The following is a 15,815-nucleotide window of genomic DNA, read 5'->3' as shown; positions in this document are numbered from 1 at the left end:
GAGGCAAGGCTCAAGGCATGGACTTGGCCCCCAGGGCCCACACTGATTAGAGGCTGTCCCTGAAGGCCCGTGCCCCGTCCCACACTAGGGGTACACACAGGTCTCCCTAACCATCACGGAGACCTGTGTGTCCAGAGAGGACTAAGAACAGGAGCCAGGGGAGCCCGGAGGAGGCCCTCATCTAGCCTGGAGGTCTGGGAGGGCTTCCTGGAGGAGGGGATGACTGGCAGGAACAGGAGGAGGAGGGCGCCAGTTCTCGCGAGGAACCTCGCTGCCACCCCGTTCCCCTACTTACTACCAGGCTCTGCCTCGGCGCCTCCCTGGGCAGCCCTGCGGGCACCAGGGGCCAGCCCCTCGGCAGCCTCGCCTCTCCTCCAGGGCTGGGCTTCAACCCCGGGAGCCTGGCCAGGGCGGCCTCTCGGCGGAGCATCAGCCCAGCCTGGCCGCGGCCATGACCACCTGGGCCTCTCGCAGGGCACCCCGATAGGGCGAGGCCCAAACGCATCTCCACTTTGGCCAGCTGGACTTGCTGCCTGCGTCCTTCCTCTCGGTCCCAGCCGGGACCCGGGGCATGTCGGATGGGTCAAGGCCTGCCTCCCCTCTCCCCGGCCACGCTGCCCCCGAGGGGTGGCCTGGCTCTGGTCTGGCTGCCCGTTGCCCACAAATGGGGGTACGGGTTCCCCAGACACGTCTATGTCTCAGCTGAGGCTAGCATGCAACAGGGGTGCCTCGTCCACCTCACTGGGACTCCCCAAACCTGTCCTGTGGCCGGCCTGGGAGGGCTCAAGCGGTGACAGTTGTGGCAGGGTGGCCTCGCTGTGAGGGGACCGGCTGCCCGTCCAGCACAGGCAGGAACTCACTCTGCTCCCTGCAGGGAAAGCCACAGAGCTCCCTCCCTCGCCCCCCTCCCCTGAGAAGCAGGTGGGGGGGCGGGGTGACCGGCCAAGCCAAGCCTCCAGCTGCCTGACCGACGGGCCACTCCGGAGGCCTGAGTCCTCTCTGGCCGGGGGTTGGGGGGCCCCAGAGCCTCTGAAGTGCCCGGGTCCCTGGTCCCCATCAGCGGACACCCTCTCTCCTTCCTACACCCTGGCAGGAACCTCGCTGAGGTGGCCACAGTCCGGCAGAGGCGGGGGAGGCCCAGGAGAGGCTGCGGAAGCCCCGCCTGGGTGGGCACGTGGGCCGCAGATGGAATCCAGACGCCCCGTGCCCCGGGCTCGGCGCTCCCGCCGGCGTCCAGGTCCCCACTCTGATTACTCCGCTTTTCCACTCAGCGGGAGGCCGCTAATGGCGGGCTGGGCCGGGAGGGGAAGGAAGTGCCGCCTGCCAGGGCCATTAACCAGACTTGAAAGGCGGCCCAGACCCCGCCAGCCCCCAGCCCTAGCGGCCCATTGTTCCACGGCTGTCTTAGGGACCTCAGACCTCTGGGGGGGGGGGGGCCTGGCACACCCTCCAGCCTGCACAGGAGGCAGGAAGGAAAGCCAGAGGCAGGAAGCAGGGCTAACTGACCTGAGCATGCACCAGGCCCCCCAGCACCCCACCACAGCCAGCCAGGCACAGAGGCTGGGGGGCGGGGGGAGGAAGCCAGAGCAGCACCCCAGTCACTCCCGCCCAAGCCCCACCCCCAGCTATGTCGTCAGGAATGCAGACAGCAGCTGTCGGCGAGGCCCCAGTGACCGGGCCTGGGATGCTGAGCACCAAAGTCCTGGGTGAGAACCACAGGGTCTGCTGGGGGGCGCCACACCCAAGCTCCCTGTCCCAGGGAGACCAGCCAGGGCGCCCGGTCACCTGCCCGGTGAGCCCGCAGCAGGGGCTTATGTGCCCCCAGCCCCACGCCCGCTCAACCTTCTCCCCGAGAGCCTCCTGAGTGCCCAAGTCCTGCTGCTCAACCCCCAGGAGGCCCGCCCGGGCACTGGGGGTCCCGCGCCAGGATCAGGCCCACCCAGCCCTGGCAGCCACACCCACCTCCCCAGGGACTCTCCCCAGCATGGCTGCAGAGCCTGGCTGCCACCGCAGGGCACAGGGGGCCCCTGGCGGGGGTCAGGCTCATCTCTCCAGCCCTCATCTCCTGAGACACGCAAGGGGTGGCCGAGGCTGGAGAGGGAGAGGCCCGCCCGCCTGGAGCGCCCCCCCCCCCCCCCCGCTGAGACCCCAGGGGGGCGGAAGCCGGTGCAAGAGGGTCACGCAGAAGCACACGCCCCACCCTGGAAGAACGCAAGACCTCTCCAGTCCCCGAGAACGCTGGCCCAGTGCTTGTGGGGGCCCCTGTGGGCGGCTGAGCGGGCCACTCCCAGGACGGGCGAGGGGCAGGCAGCACCTCCCGCGGCACCGGCTGCACAGCCCCCTCGGCCCGGGCCAACGTCAGACCTCGGCACCTGGGGCTGACGTCCCCAGGGGCGGCCCGCCCTTCCCTCACCCACTCTGCAGCCCGGCACCTTCGGACAGACGGTAACTACCCCACTGCGAAATGTTACTTTAAATTTCCTCTTATGCTCTAATTAGACAGATACTTTACTCACATTTGGAAACATTCTTCTTAACCTGATTGCATTTAGCATTGTGCACCACCAGCCCGACGTGCCACCTGAGTTTTAGGGAGCACCCCCTTCCTCGAATGGTGACTTTCCATGCAGTCACGTTTCTGGGGTGTCCGAGCTGCTTTAAGCCATCTTTCCACTTTCTCCTGTGCACAGGGCCCAGGTCGGACCTCACCAGGGTCGAGCTGCCCCAGCAGCTGCAGGAACACACCGCCCCCGCGGGGCAGGCGGGAGCTGCCCAGAGCCCCGGCTGAGGGCGGGAACAGTCCCCAATTCACAGAAGCCCCAGACCTTAGGGCTGTAAGACAACCGTCTCCAAGTCTTTAAAATGGGGCCCCAGGACCAGGGGAGGTCACACTGGCGCAGAGGCCCCGCCCGGAGGAGCGCCCCAGCCCAGGGCTCCCCACCGGACCCCACACTGCGAGGCTTCCGTGCGGGAACGGAGCGTGGGGCCTCACTGGCTGGCCACGGACCCCCTGCCCCCCTCACCCACGACTGAGCGTGCGGGCTGCGAGCCTGCCCAGCCCCCACTTCCGGAGCTGACGACGGGTCCAGGAGAGGGACCCCCGGCGGCCGGGCCGGGCGGGGCTCCCGGGCTCTGCTGCCAGGACGTTTGGAGTTGCCACGTGCAGCCTGGTGGCACCGGGGACAGGGCGGCTCGGTTTTCCAGCCTGGAAGCCGCGCTGTGGCCCGCCACACCCGGGCCCCCCCGGGCGCCTCCCCGCAGGCCGGACCCCCAGCCCGAGACCCGCCCACCGCGTCTGCTCTGTCCACAGGGAGCCCTGGTGGCCCCACGCCGGGCCCCCCCTCGCCCACCAGCCAGACCCCTGGAAACTACTCGGGCCCCAGGGGTCTCAGTGCCGAGGGCCCTTGCGCTGACCCTGGCCGCCCTCCTCTGCTGGGGGAGGGCTGAAGGGACTGGAGGGCACGGCCGGGCCCGCCCAGCACTGACTGGCACCCGTCCCCAGGGCCCCGTGCCAGGCGCCAGGCAGCTGGGCATCTCGGGGACACACTAGCTCATTGACACCTCCTGCCCTCAATGGCCTCCCCTGTCCCCTGCCTGATGCCACGCAAGGGGGTGGGGCTCCTAGAGGCCTTCGGCTTCCGCGGTCCCTGGTCCCCTCCTCTGCAGTACCCACCCGGCCAGCGTGGGGACCGCGGGCCCTGCAGGCTGTCCTCGCCAATCGCCAGGCAGGGAAGACAGGCACGGGGCAGGGTGGGCCGCGGCCCCAGCTCGAGGTCCGACACCCGACACAGTGCTGCCAGGCTCCCCCAGGCTCCCAATGCCCCGCTGTGCCGGCCGGTTGAGCCCCCTCGGAATTCCAGGGCAACTGCCCCCCCCAGACACGCACCCCGCCAGGCACAGCCTTCCTGTTGGCTGCCACGAGCGAACTGAGGCCCAGGGAGGCTAAGACACTGGGCTCAGGCCACACGGCTTGGGCAGCAGAGCTGGGGCTCGAGGTGCAGGGGCCGTGGGAAGGGATGGGGGCTGAGGAGAGGGGGCCCCAGGGACAAGACCAGGAGAGTCCGTGGCTGAGCTGAGGGTGGCTGCTTTCCAACAGCCTTTGGGGTTTTGGACGGGCCAGGTGTGCGGGGCTGGTGGGGGTCCAGGAGGCAGAGCTGCGCTGTGGCCTTGCACCCAGGCCGCGAGCGGAGGACGCGGACAGAGCGGCCCGGGACAGGACATCCAGGCCAGGGCCAACCCCGCGGCACGGCATGAGACAGGGCCAGCGCCGGGCACGCTCCAGCCGGAAACAGAGGTGGCCGTGCGGGCCGGCGTCCATCGCACGGGCAGCGGTCAACACGGGCAGCGGTCCAGGGACGTGTGTCTGAGACCGGACACCGCGGCCTGGTGCTGAGCTGTGCGGACTGTAAATCCGTCAGCCCCACTCACCCCGGCCTGGAGCTGAACCTGCGATGCTGCCGGGGCCCGGACCAGACCAGCGAGGCCAGGCCGCCCCCCCCACAGACACCCCTCAGGCCGCCCTAGCCCCACGGGGGACCCCAGCCACCAACACTACCAGCAGCGAAGCCCCTTAACCCGGGCGTGGGGGCAGGCACGGCGACTCAGCCCAAGGACTCGTCCAGGAGGGGAGCCGAGGCCCTGCCAAGATGTGACCGGACCACGGAGGACGGCACCCCACGCTCCTGCCCCCGGCAGTGAGGGCCATGCCTGGGCGCCCCTCTTCCCCAGGAGAGAGCCTCGTCCACACCGTGGCCACCCAGGGGAAGAGAGGACCCAGAGCTCAGAGCTCAGGAGCAGGCAAGGAGGAAGCAGCTCCCAGAGGCCCAGCCACCCGGCCGGGCTGCCACCAGGGATCCGACAGGGCACAGCCTGGGCCTAACTGCCACTCGCCTCCACAACGCAGCTCCCTGGTTCCTGGGACAGGCCAGGCTCGCGGAGGGAGCACTCCACCCATTTCCACTCCATTACCTTACTGTGCCCACGCCTGCTCACGCGAAAACCGTGGCGGCTTCCAGAAGCGCACAGCGTCAGTTAGAGACAGAGCTCTGCAGCTGAAGATGGTCGCGTCAGAGCCAACGGGAGTGACCGGTTCCCACGAGATATCTGAGGAAGGGCCCATGTGGCCAGTGGGAGCTGAAGAGCTGTGAGCTTCCCAGCAGGCAGAGGAAGATGGAAACTAGACCTTCCTTGCTATTTCAGACAAGACCCAGCTCTTCCGAGTCTCAAACATAAAGTCCCTTCAGGACACTCCAGGAGGCTTCAGAAAGGCCCGAGGCTCCTTCCCTTAACCCATTCCAAAGCATTGCAAGCCCCCGGCCCATCTCGGACAAGGTGCAGGGGCGGCTGGCAGCCTCCCTCCCTCCCTGACTCCGCCTCTCAGCAGAGGGGCAGCAAGGCCAGTCACACTCAGGTCCCTGCTCGACTGGAGTTCTTGAGCAAGACGCAAAGCTCCCACATCATGAACGCCAGCCGCTCCCGATGCCCACCCCATGCCGGCCGGTGCTCGGAGGACAGAGGACAGCGGCTCGGTCCCACCCTCGCTCCCTGAAACCCTGGACCAGCACGGAGACGAGATGGCACAGGACGAGGAGCCTGTCACTCCATCGCTGGACCAAAGGAAGTCACGGGGGACAGCAGGGGATACCAGCTGGACCACAGTCCATCCAGGGAGGAGGGAGCCAGCCCAGGGCGGGAGGGGTCGGCTGAGGTCTCGCAGAGGCCAGAGCGGGAGGCGAGGCCTGACCCGTTTGCCAGGCTCAGTCCCCCAGCCCGCAACCGATCCCTTCCCCGCTGAGTCATGCGGTCCCCAGCCAGCTGGGAGAATGCCCACAGCCAGCCCCAGGGAGCACCCGCCCCTGTCACACCTCCCTGGCTGCCTCAGGGCCTGCGAACACCCGGCTCAGCCGAGGAGCACCGCCGGCCAGGCACCTGGCCCCCTGCAGCCCCAGAGCGGACACCACGGGCCTGGCCTGGCACCGGGTGCTCCCAGAAGCCAGGGGAGCTCCGGCAGCCTCCCGACGCATGGTGACTGGCAACACATGGCCTGCTGGGCTCAGCCCCGTCCTGCCCAGGGACAAAGGACCCAGGGCTCCACCGTCACACACCGGCGGTGGAGACGGCACATGCTCCCACAGGCAGGGCCCCGGCAGGCCTCCTAGGGGAGTGACCGGGGAGCAGAGAGCAGGCAGGACCACCATCCCCAAGCCAGGCCTCCAGCCCTAGGAGCCCGGATGTTGCCCCGAGCTGTGCACAGGACGAGGCCCGCGGCCTCCCAGCAGGCCTGACTCCTTGCCCAGCTTGGTGGAAAATGTGAATACCTGCTCCCACGGGATGGGCAGGGGCCTTCGGCTGGGGTCTGGAGCTCGCAGGGAGGGGGTCAGAGAGGATGAGACCCTTGCCGGGGTGAGTGAGAGATCTGCGAGGGCTAAATGAGAATTGATCGCCCTCTCCCATGGGGGCGCTCGTCAATCCAGCGCTGGTATTGACACCTCTCACGTCAAATGTCGTGTGTCTCCAGGGGCGTCCACCTCCGCCTGCCACGGGGCAGCTGGGCCAGCTCTCCCACCGCTGTGAGGAGGCGGGGCCGTCGCCTCGGTGGGGGTGGGGGTCCAGCCCAGCAGTCCTGGGGCGACACGACACGGTGGGTGTGAGAGGAAAGGCCTGGTCACTCGGTTGTCTGACAAACGTTGCTGGGTGACCAGAGCCCCCGGCCTGGGGGTGGCACGCTGGGCAGTCCACACAGTGGCCAAGGGGTGCGGAAAGGGCTGAGACGGGGCGGGCCGGGGCCGTGGGGGCGGGGCGCCTGCGTGCACTCAGAGGGCCCCAGGGCAGCGTGGTCCGAGTCCCCTGCCGGTCAGCGGCATGGGTGCCAGGACACGAGGTGCCAGCTGACCCAGGCTGCGGCTCTGCCAAGTGAGCACGGGAGGGCCGGGGGGCTGGGGTCTGCAGAAGGGGTGCTTGTGGGGTGAAGCCATAGGATGGGGCCTTCGGCGGCAAGGGCCCCTGTGCCCAGGGGTGGTGGCTTTTAGATGACCTCTGTCTGGCAGGGCAGCAGGACAGGGGACTGGCCAGAGCCCCTCCTGACCGGTCCGCAGCTTGGCGAGTCCACTCAGCTGCCTCAGGGTGGTGGCTGGCGGTGGGCAGCACTGTGCTGGGCCGAGGTCTGTGGGGACCTGGTGACAGTTTGCCACGTGGGTGAAGACACAGACGGAAGGGCCCGAGGGCCTCAGGTTCTGGGCGGCCCGTGCTAAGCTGGGGTGCTCAGGTGTGGCCGACGAAGGCCTGGCTCTGGGCCGCCATGTGCGTGGGGCGTGAGCCCCCAGCAGACTTCTCGTAGGTGGGAGACTGGGGGGGACACGGAGCAGAGAGCAGGGACCTGGCAGGGCCACCTGGGGGCTGGCGCGGAGGACGGCGTCTGTGTCAGGGCCCATGAGGGGCCCACAGAGGCCACGTGCGGGCAGTCGGGAGGCCGTGGCTCCAGGCCACGTAGGGGTCCTGAAGGGGTCACCTGGAGACGAGGCCTGGGGGCCCTGATGAGAGCAGAGGGTGGTGCGGTGGGGGGCCCACTGAGAGGCACCGGGCCCAGAGCCCAGGCCTGCTCAGCTGAGGGGTCCTGGGCCCCTACCCGGGTAGGCAGAGCACCGGCCTCCCCCAAACCCCATGGGCATCGGGGTTCAGAAAGGCCATATCCACTCCATGTGGATGGGGCCCTTGGGAGATGACACGGTCCCCTTCACTGCCCCGGTGGGGAAACTGAGGCAGGCACAGGGAGAAGAGAGCACACGGCAGCCGGGGAGAGGCAGGCCTGGCACCCCGGCCAGCCGATGGCTGGGCAGGCCACACCCAGCACCAGGCACTGAAGGCCGGACGTGGCGGGCCTGTGTGTCCCAGCAAAGCAGCAGGCGACGGTGTGCCAGCCACCCGTGCCGGGCACCGCCTGACACTCCCAGGGAATGTGGAGCTGTCCCTGCTACAGAGGGGACACTGAGGCTCGAGCTCTCAAAACACCCGCCCAGGTCCCACGGCGGGTGGGCAAGGATCAGCAAGTGTAGGGCAGGGACCCAGGGCTGGTTGGAGAATCGACTGTCCCTCGACCTCCAGACTCCTCTACACCTGAGACCAGGCAGGGGCCCCGGAGGCCAGGGCAGTGCTCAGCTCTACGCCCACCCAGCAGTGGGAGCCCAGCGCGCCCAGGTCTGGGGGGCCCCACACGCCAACGTGAGGCTCAGCGAGCCAATGCAGGCCACGTAAACTGTAAAGTGCCACCCTCAGGGAGCGTGGCTGGCGACAAAAAACCAGAAGAGGCCCCCGGGGAAAAGTCCTAGGACGCCAGCCCTGCCCTCCGGCACCTGGTCCGCCTCAGGGACTCCAAGGGGGCCCCACGTGGTCCCTGCTGCCCCGCGGAACTCTCCCTCCCAAACCAAAGCAGAAGCAGCCGCAGGACACACAGGACACCACCGCTCGACCCCAGGGAGAGCCCGGGTCACAAGAGACAGTGACACACGCCAAGGTCTCCAGGTTGCAGGCCCAACCCCCCGTGACCTGTGGCCGGGGGGCTGAGCCCAAGGGCCTGAAGCCACATGGCCCTGTGTCCATCCTTTCGAACCCAATGGGCCTTCCCTCCCTCGGCACAGCACCCCACAGGTTGGCCAGCACCCCAGACCGGCCCCTGGAGGCAACCCCATGTGACAGAGGAGGAAACACAGCGGGGGAGGGGGCCGCAGAGCAGGAACAAAGCCTGGAACCCTGGTCTGCTGAGTGAGCGAGCCGCTGTGCGCCAGGGGCTGTGGGGAGAGGGGGTGAACCCCCGCCTGGCACTGCGGGGTGCCTAGTGTCAAATACCAAACGGGGGGAAGCCGAGGGAGGTGGGAAGTAAGTGCTCTGGGGGGCGGGGGGCTTCCCTGATGAGCCACCTGCAGGAAGAGATCACTGAGATGCCCCCAGAGGAACCCTGAAGCCACCAGAGACCGGTGTGACCTGCAGCTCTCTCCTCAAGGATCCCCCACCCACCTGTGACCAGCTGGCCACACGCCCAGAGCCACCAGGCAAAAAGCCCAACTCAGCTGCTAAAGGTCCTCATCTCTCTGGCCTGAGTTTCCCCTAACAGGGAAAGACTCGGTCCTGTAGCTGTGACAGGCCCCTAGGACTCTGTCCCAAACCACAGCTTGCTGAAGCCCCGAAGGTCCTGTGATGTCCTTCCGACCAGATTCAAGCCAGCTGGGCACAGAGCCTGGCGAGGCTGCACTCTGCTTGGAGCAGATGGAGGAAGGTCCGGCCCCACCCCAGAACAGGCTTCGAGTCCTCGCCCTCTGCCACAGAGAGTGCCCAGGGCAGAAACCAGACTCACGCCACCCTCGCTCGCCCTGGACAGGGAACCCATGGGACCCCAGGAGCCAGGGTCTCGGCCCTGCCGCCCGGCCGCACGGCCCCCTGGAGCGCTGCAAGGAGCCTGCCTCAGACTTCCCAGGGACGCCTTCCAAAAGGCTGAAGGTCGGGCGGGAAGGGCTTCCTCTGGGGACCTCCACCTTCCCAGGCTTCACAGACTTCCAGGGCTCATTGTTCCTTGAACAATGGTCCCAGCTCCTTCCAAGACCAGGGCCAGCCCATTGGCCGGAGGACTCCGCGGAGCCCCCTCCCCTGACAAAAACACCTTGGTGGCTGGGGGTGCAGCCTGGGGGACCCGGATGAGTGGCCGCTGCCTAGGGTGACAGAGCCCCAAGCTGCATCCCCCACACGACTCTTCCGTGTCGTGATGCTAGGCGGGGACAGGGAGCACCCCCCCACAGCAGCGGGCCCACCCTCCGGTGGTCCAAGCCCTCCTGCTCCAGATGTGCAATTTCCAGACGCCTGGCTGAGGGCCCAGGTGCCCCAAGGGCAAGAACGTACCAAGTAACCTCTTGCTGCTGGCGGAGCACCAGCTGTCCCACCCTGGGTGGAGTCCCTGCCATCCAGCTCCCTCCTTCCCCTCCCCCTTCCCCTCCCCAACCCAGGCCGCGGTTCCAGCTGTGCCGCATCTGCAGCTCCAGGAGAAACGCCTGCCCAGCCCCCTCGGGTCCCACAGCAGGACCCCGTAGGGCGAACCGCCCCAACCCACACACACTTACAGACTGAGGAACGAGGCCCAGAGAGGAGTAGGGACTGGCCGGAAACACTCCCTCCGCGACCCAAAGTCTCCCAAGTTCCAGCACGGGCCCTGCCCGGAGGGGCCGACCCAAGGAAGGGCCACTTACCCGGAGGCGTGTCCCGGGCCCGCTGACCAGCTTCCATGCCTGTCGCTTGAGCTCGGCGAGCTTCGTGTGGCAGTGGCGGCACCAGCCGCCTCCGCCGGCCGAGTGGCCCTGCTCTGCGCCCGCCCCGGCGCCCTCGGGCGCAGGGCGGCTGCCACATGGGTCCTGCTCGGGCCCGGCGGGCAGCCTCTTGCGGGGGGACACCTCCAGCAGCTGCAGCGGCTCGCGGGCCGGGCCGCCCTCGGCCACCTGCGGGTAGTGGGTGCGGAAAGGGGGCAGTGAGCGAGGAACGCTGGGCCGCACCACCCCGGGACCCAGCACGGATGACCCCAGACCTCAGAGCGTCCCGGCCGCAGAGTAACACACTTGGCAAAGTTAGGAGCGCGGGACGCGAACGCGCCGCCCGCCGTCTCCTTCTTGCGGGAGGTCCGGAGTCCCTCCCCGCAGGAGACGCGGCGGCGCCCGCGCTCCGCTCCAGGCCCAGCCCCTAGGGGGCGCCGCGCACCCCCGCGACCCTCATCGGTGTCTGGGGCCCGTCCCGCGGCGCCCGCCGGCCGCGGCTGCCCGCCTCCCTCCAGGGGCCCGGCCGCGCGTACCGCCGGTTGCGCCGCGCTCGGGGGGACGCCGCGGCCGCCCATGGCCGGGACGTGGGGAGGGCCGGAGCGTCGGGGCCGCGCGGGCTGTCGAGGCCGCCGAGGCTACGTGATCCGGCCCGGGGACGCCCCCATGGCCCCGCCGGTCGCTCCGAAGTTGGCGGCGCGGGCAGGCGAGTGGCTCAGAGCTCGCGGCGGCGGCGGCGAGCGCGTTCAAGAGGCGAGGGCGGGGCCGCGGCCGGGGCGGGGCCAGCGGGGGCGGGGCGCCGGAGGACCGTCCGCCCCGCCCGAGCCCTCGGTCTGGCCGTGGGTGGGGGAGGGCGTCCTGTACCGCTGCGCGGCCCCTCCCACTCCAAGGACCCCAACTTGTTCGGCAAGTCCCAGCAGGAGCGAGAAGCGCTGGGGGCCCCGGCGAGACACGCGGTCCGCGCACGCGCATGCGCCTTCTTGCTTCTCTGCCGGGACACTGGAGTCTGCGCGTCTTTTGAGGAGGCACCAACCCACTCCTCACTTTACAGATGAGGAAACTGAGGCCGCGAAGGGGAAGATCTTTCCCAAAGTCACACAATGAGGTGGGAGGAGGGAGGGGCTGAGCCCCGACCCCCAGTCCCCCAAGTCGCTTTGTCCTGCAAATCCAGTGCACTCCGCTTGTCACTGGCCACCCTTTAGGTCTAACTGTCGCGCGTGGGTGAGTGATGCCGTGGTCTGCGCCTCTAAACATGCAGTGCCCGCGGAAGTGTATCTGTGCCTAGGCGTGTCTGCGAGCGGCCCGCGCGTATTTGCAGCGGCGCCTGTGCACGAAGGTGGGTGTGCGCGCTGTGCGCGGAGGGTGGCGCGGCTGGCCCTGGGGGTGTGCGCGGGACCTGTTGTCAGCGGGTCTGGCAGATGGGAACATAGCTCCGGAATTAATTGCCTGTTTGTCTCCGGCTGGGAGGTCGCCCCCCTCTCCGGCGACCAGTTGCTCCCGCTCTAGCCTGCCCTAAGAGTCGCCGCTATCTGAGGCGGCCTGCGGCTCCGGGTCCCTGCTCCGGGTCAGCCCGAAACCCCGAGTCAGGCTCGGCGGGAGCGGTCTCCAGGCTTCCCGTGACATGAGCTCCCCCTGCTGGTCACCGCGCATCCTCCCCCCACCCCCGCTCCCTGAGCCTGGAGAGGCTCCCGCGCCACGCGTCCCGGGCGAAGAGGTGCGCCCCGGGGACCAGAAAGCGGAGCCAGAGCAGGGCCGGCTGGAGGGCTGTAGCCCAGGCGGAGAGCCCGGCCCGCGGCTTCTGGCGCGCACAGTGAGGCTCTCACGCAGATTTGAGCCCTTGCCCACCTCTCCCGGGCCACTCGAAGCTACTGCGTTTTGCCCACGACCCTTTTACTTGGAAAGTCTTCCCCGCCCACGCACGCACTCCCCACAAAGGAGGGGTGGGTCATCCCCCCTGGCTTTCCAAGTCTTTTAGGACCTGCAGTGTGGCGCGAGTTGGGGAGGAACAAAGTGGGTAGGGGGCTCCCCACTCTCCCTCCCTCCGCGGTCCCACAGACTGCAATCACTCTTCTTATCTATCTAATTACAGCCTCCCAAGAGAAAACGGGCGTCAGCCCTCCGGGACCTCACTGCCACCGCCGCGTCCCCCTCCCCCAAAGCCTGCAGACAGCTTTGCCCCCCACCCCAACTGCCACACACACACCGGGCCCAGGAAGCGCGGCTCTACACAACGCGCGCGCGCGCACACACACATACACACAACCCACATGCGCCTCCAGAAACAAACCGACGCGGAGCCCGGGTCCTCCGCCCGGGGTCGGCCACACCCGCAACTTCGGTCGCCCACACCACTGCGTCTCTTCGGGAAGCACACGCTCACACCGCACACCCTGGATCCCAGAGGGGGCCTAGACACAGCCCCTTAGATCCTGGAGGTACACGCGGGACCTGGAGTCACACGAGGGCTCAGCCACGAGACCCTGCCTCGCCCTCCCCAGCTAGACGCGCGGTGGGACCCGGAGTCCCTGCGCTGCGCTCTCCGCCCTGGTTGACTGCCTCCCGCTCGGGATGCAATAACGGGGAAAGTGCGCCAGCGAGTCCCCGGCCCGGGCTTGCGGGACGCTGCTCCTGTTGCCTCCTTCCCTGCGCCGCACCCCGAGCCGCGGGACAGCGCCTCTGCCGCCAGCCGGTCCCCGCGCCCGCCCCTCACCTTGGCTCGCCGCCGCAGGAGGTGGCTGGTGAAGCCCAGGATGATCTCCGAGTCCAGGCAGAGCGCCCCCATCTCCAGCAGGCTGGGCGCCTTGCGGGACGCGCCGCGGGGCGACTCGGGCGGGCCGGGCAGCGCCATGAAGGAACGGGGAGCGGGGAGCGGCTCCAATCTCCTCCTGCCGCCACCGCCGCCGCCGCCTCCCAGCCCGCGCGCTCCCTGGCCGCGCGCCCGCCGCCGCCGCGCCCGGCACGGCGCAGGGCCGCCCGCCAGGCCCCCAATCCTCCGCGGCCCTCGCCCGCCCGCAGCCCCTGTGCTCGCGCCGCGCGCCCCCGTGCTCTGGCCCGGCCCGCCCGCGCCGACAGCGCCCCCTCCGCCCGGGCGGAGAGCCAGACACCCCAACACGCGGACTGGAGGAGGAGGGGCGGGAGGGGGCGAAGTCCTGGCTCGCTGTGGGTCCGCATCCTCCCGCCTCGGGAACCCCTGCCCGGTGCACTGATCCCGGAACATAGGGAGGGGCGGCGCCGCTGAGCTGAGCTCCACGAAACCTCTGCGGACAGGGGGAATATCGCAACCCTCCCCTCCAATCCGTCACGGGGACTCCACCCCTTGGGGTCCCAGACCCTGAGACTCGCACGGAGAACAGTGACCCTGAGCTCCTCACTCTGCCGGTACTCCAGGGCGCCCCCGTGTGGAGCGGCTCATCGGAAGCCCTCCATCCCACGCCCCAGCCTCGGCCTATGGACCCCTAAGGCCCGCCCCTCAAGGACCCCAGAGCGTCGGTAGCCCGACCCGCGCGGTCTCTGCGCCTCCACTCCAGGACCCGGATTCCACTGCCACCAGAAACCTTTTCTGCCTTTGACTCGGGCCCCCTTTGGCCACTCCAGTCACTGCCCCCCAGGCTGAAGGATTCAGACCCATCTCTGGACACGGCCAGATTACTGTCGGAGTCTGGGACGGGTGGACTTCTGCCCGGATACAAACTCAGACCCGGATGCCACGCTACTACTACTGTGCGCGGCGGCCCGACTCCGCGTGCTGGTGGGAGCCCCTGCGGGTACAGGGCGAACGGGCCAGCCGCCTGCCCGGAGTGAGGGGAGCAGAGGCAGGGTCGCCTAAATGACCTAGGCCCGCGGGGAAGGTTTGGGAGGTAAAGGAGTGTCAGGAACACTGCCCGGGAGAGATGGGCCTTGGAAGAGACCTAGAAGGTAAATGGCAAGGTGAGCGATAGATTGAGCAAGCGAGGCCTGGAGGTCAGAGCAGTGGGCCCTTTCAGAGGTGTCGTGAGCAGATGACAGAACACGACAGCCTGGCTGAGGTTCTACAGCGAGGCCAGCCCGGCGACCCCTCTGCCCCCAAGGAAGGACCGTGGAAGCTCCCCACCCCCACTGTCTCGCGAGCTGGCAGACCCTGAGGCAAACGGAGTTCCTCCCCCTGGCTCCCCCAAGCGGCTGCTGGAGGAATTGTCTCCACCCACATGCACCCAAGGGGCTCATCAGGAACACCTTATCTGCTGACCACAGGGCCCCCACCCAAGTCTCGCGTCAGGAGAGAGACCTTCCCAAGAGAAGCTTCCCCCTCCCCGCCTCCATGGCCACCCTTGGCCTGGGGCAGCGATCAGAACAAGCCAGAGTCCCCCCACTCCCTCCCTCCCTCTCCCTTTTCAGCTCCTTCTGGGCTCCTGTGGTCTGAATTTGGGAGGAACTAGGCTTCAGAAGGCCACCCTGGGGACCTCCCACCTTCCCCCTCCCCCACAGGCAGGCACCGCAGAGCACCGCCCCCTTTCCTCCTCTCCTAGACCCTGAGCCTGCCGGCGGTGGGGGGGTCGGAGCGGCTTCCTCAGTGACCAGGCTCTTCTGGGAGGAGGCCGCCCGCCATCTCAGTGGATTGATTAAAGTCATCATGGGGATTTTTTCAACATTTAATTTAGCAGGCACGCGGCAGGGTCAGAGCTGTCCCCAGGGAAATCTAGGCCAAGGGAGCACAACAGAAAGGCCCAGGGCTGAGTGCAGCGCCGACAGGGTAAGCGCTGGGCTCGGCTTCCAATCAGGCCCGCGTGGCAATGTCTCAGGAAGGCAGAGGATGTTGGGCGGGAGCGGGCCGACGCTCTCTCACGCGCACGCCGCGGGGCGTGCACCCGGCAGCCGTCGCCGTGGTGGCGGAAATGACTGGCAGGGAAATGGACAACGAATCCTAAAAGTTCACCCTCGGAGACAATGGATGCGGGTCAAAAACCAGAGCTCTGGGAAAGATGCCCCGGATACAAGGTACAGCAGGGCGGGGCTTGTGTTTGCAGAGAACATTTGTGCCCAGAAAGGCCTGGAAGCCTCCCGAGAGACAGCAAGAGTTGTTGCCCCTGGGGAGACGGTGGAGTCAGAGAGAGGCTTCACTTCCGCTTTATACCCTCCTGGGCGATTTTAACTCTTCCGAGATTTTAAGCACAACTTTGAGTATTCGATAAGGAGATAAGGAGGGGTTGGAGTCCCTATGCTGCTGGAGGCAAACGCTCCGAGGCCCACACTCAGCCAGGAACAGACCTGCCATCCCTTCCAAGAGTTGGGGGCGACCTTGCCCGCTCATCGCAACGGGCCTCGGGATCTTCTCACACGTGCCCAGGCCTGGCCAGCTCACCGGGCTCCCCTCTCACAGCACTCTGGGGGGCTGGGCTCATGTCTGGGGTGGGGGGAGGGTGCCTAAGCAAGCAGCCAGGGGTGACAGCCTAGCCTGGCCAGGGGGGTAGCGGGTCTTGCTTCAGGGCAGGCCCTCCTTGTGGGCTGCGCCTTCCACACACAGCCGACTCTGCGGGCGGGCTTCAGGTGGGA

General features: G+C 68.1%; 1 protein-coding gene across 2 annotated transcripts in view; it reads right to left on the bottom strand.

Moving 5' to 3' along the window:
- The window catches only part of KIF26A (kinesin family member 26A), a 38,217-nt gene extending 25,065 nt beyond the window's left edge, over positions 1–13,152 (bottom strand). Inside the window, exons 1-2 of one of the 2 annotated variants that reach the window (XM_016121394.2) lie at positions 12,997–13,152; positions 10,230–10,475 (exon numbers count right to left, since the gene is read on the bottom strand). In XM_016121394.2, the coding sequence (XP_015976880.2) occupies positions 10,230–10,475; positions 12,997–13,134 (384 nt within the window). In that variant the 5' untranslated portion in view covers positions 13,135–13,152. Of the gene's footprint in view, positions 1–10,229; positions 10,476–10,822; positions 10,992–12,996 lie in introns of those variants that run through there. The other variant, XM_036217847.1, reaches the window with a different exon arrangement.
- Positions 13,153–15,815: the final 2,663 nt, after the last annotated feature.

Source organism: Rousettus aegyptiacus, unplaced genomic scaffold (genome assembly GCF_014176215.1).
Source record: "Rousettus aegyptiacus isolate mRouAeg1 unplaced genomic scaffold, mRouAeg1.p scaffold_m13_p_3, whole genome shotgun sequence".
NCBI lineage: Eukaryota > Metazoa > Chordata > Mammalia > Chiroptera > Pteropodidae > Rousettus > Rousettus aegyptiacus.
Note: the sequence above shows the minus strand (reverse complement) of the source record. Positions and strands in the feature narration are given on the sequence as shown.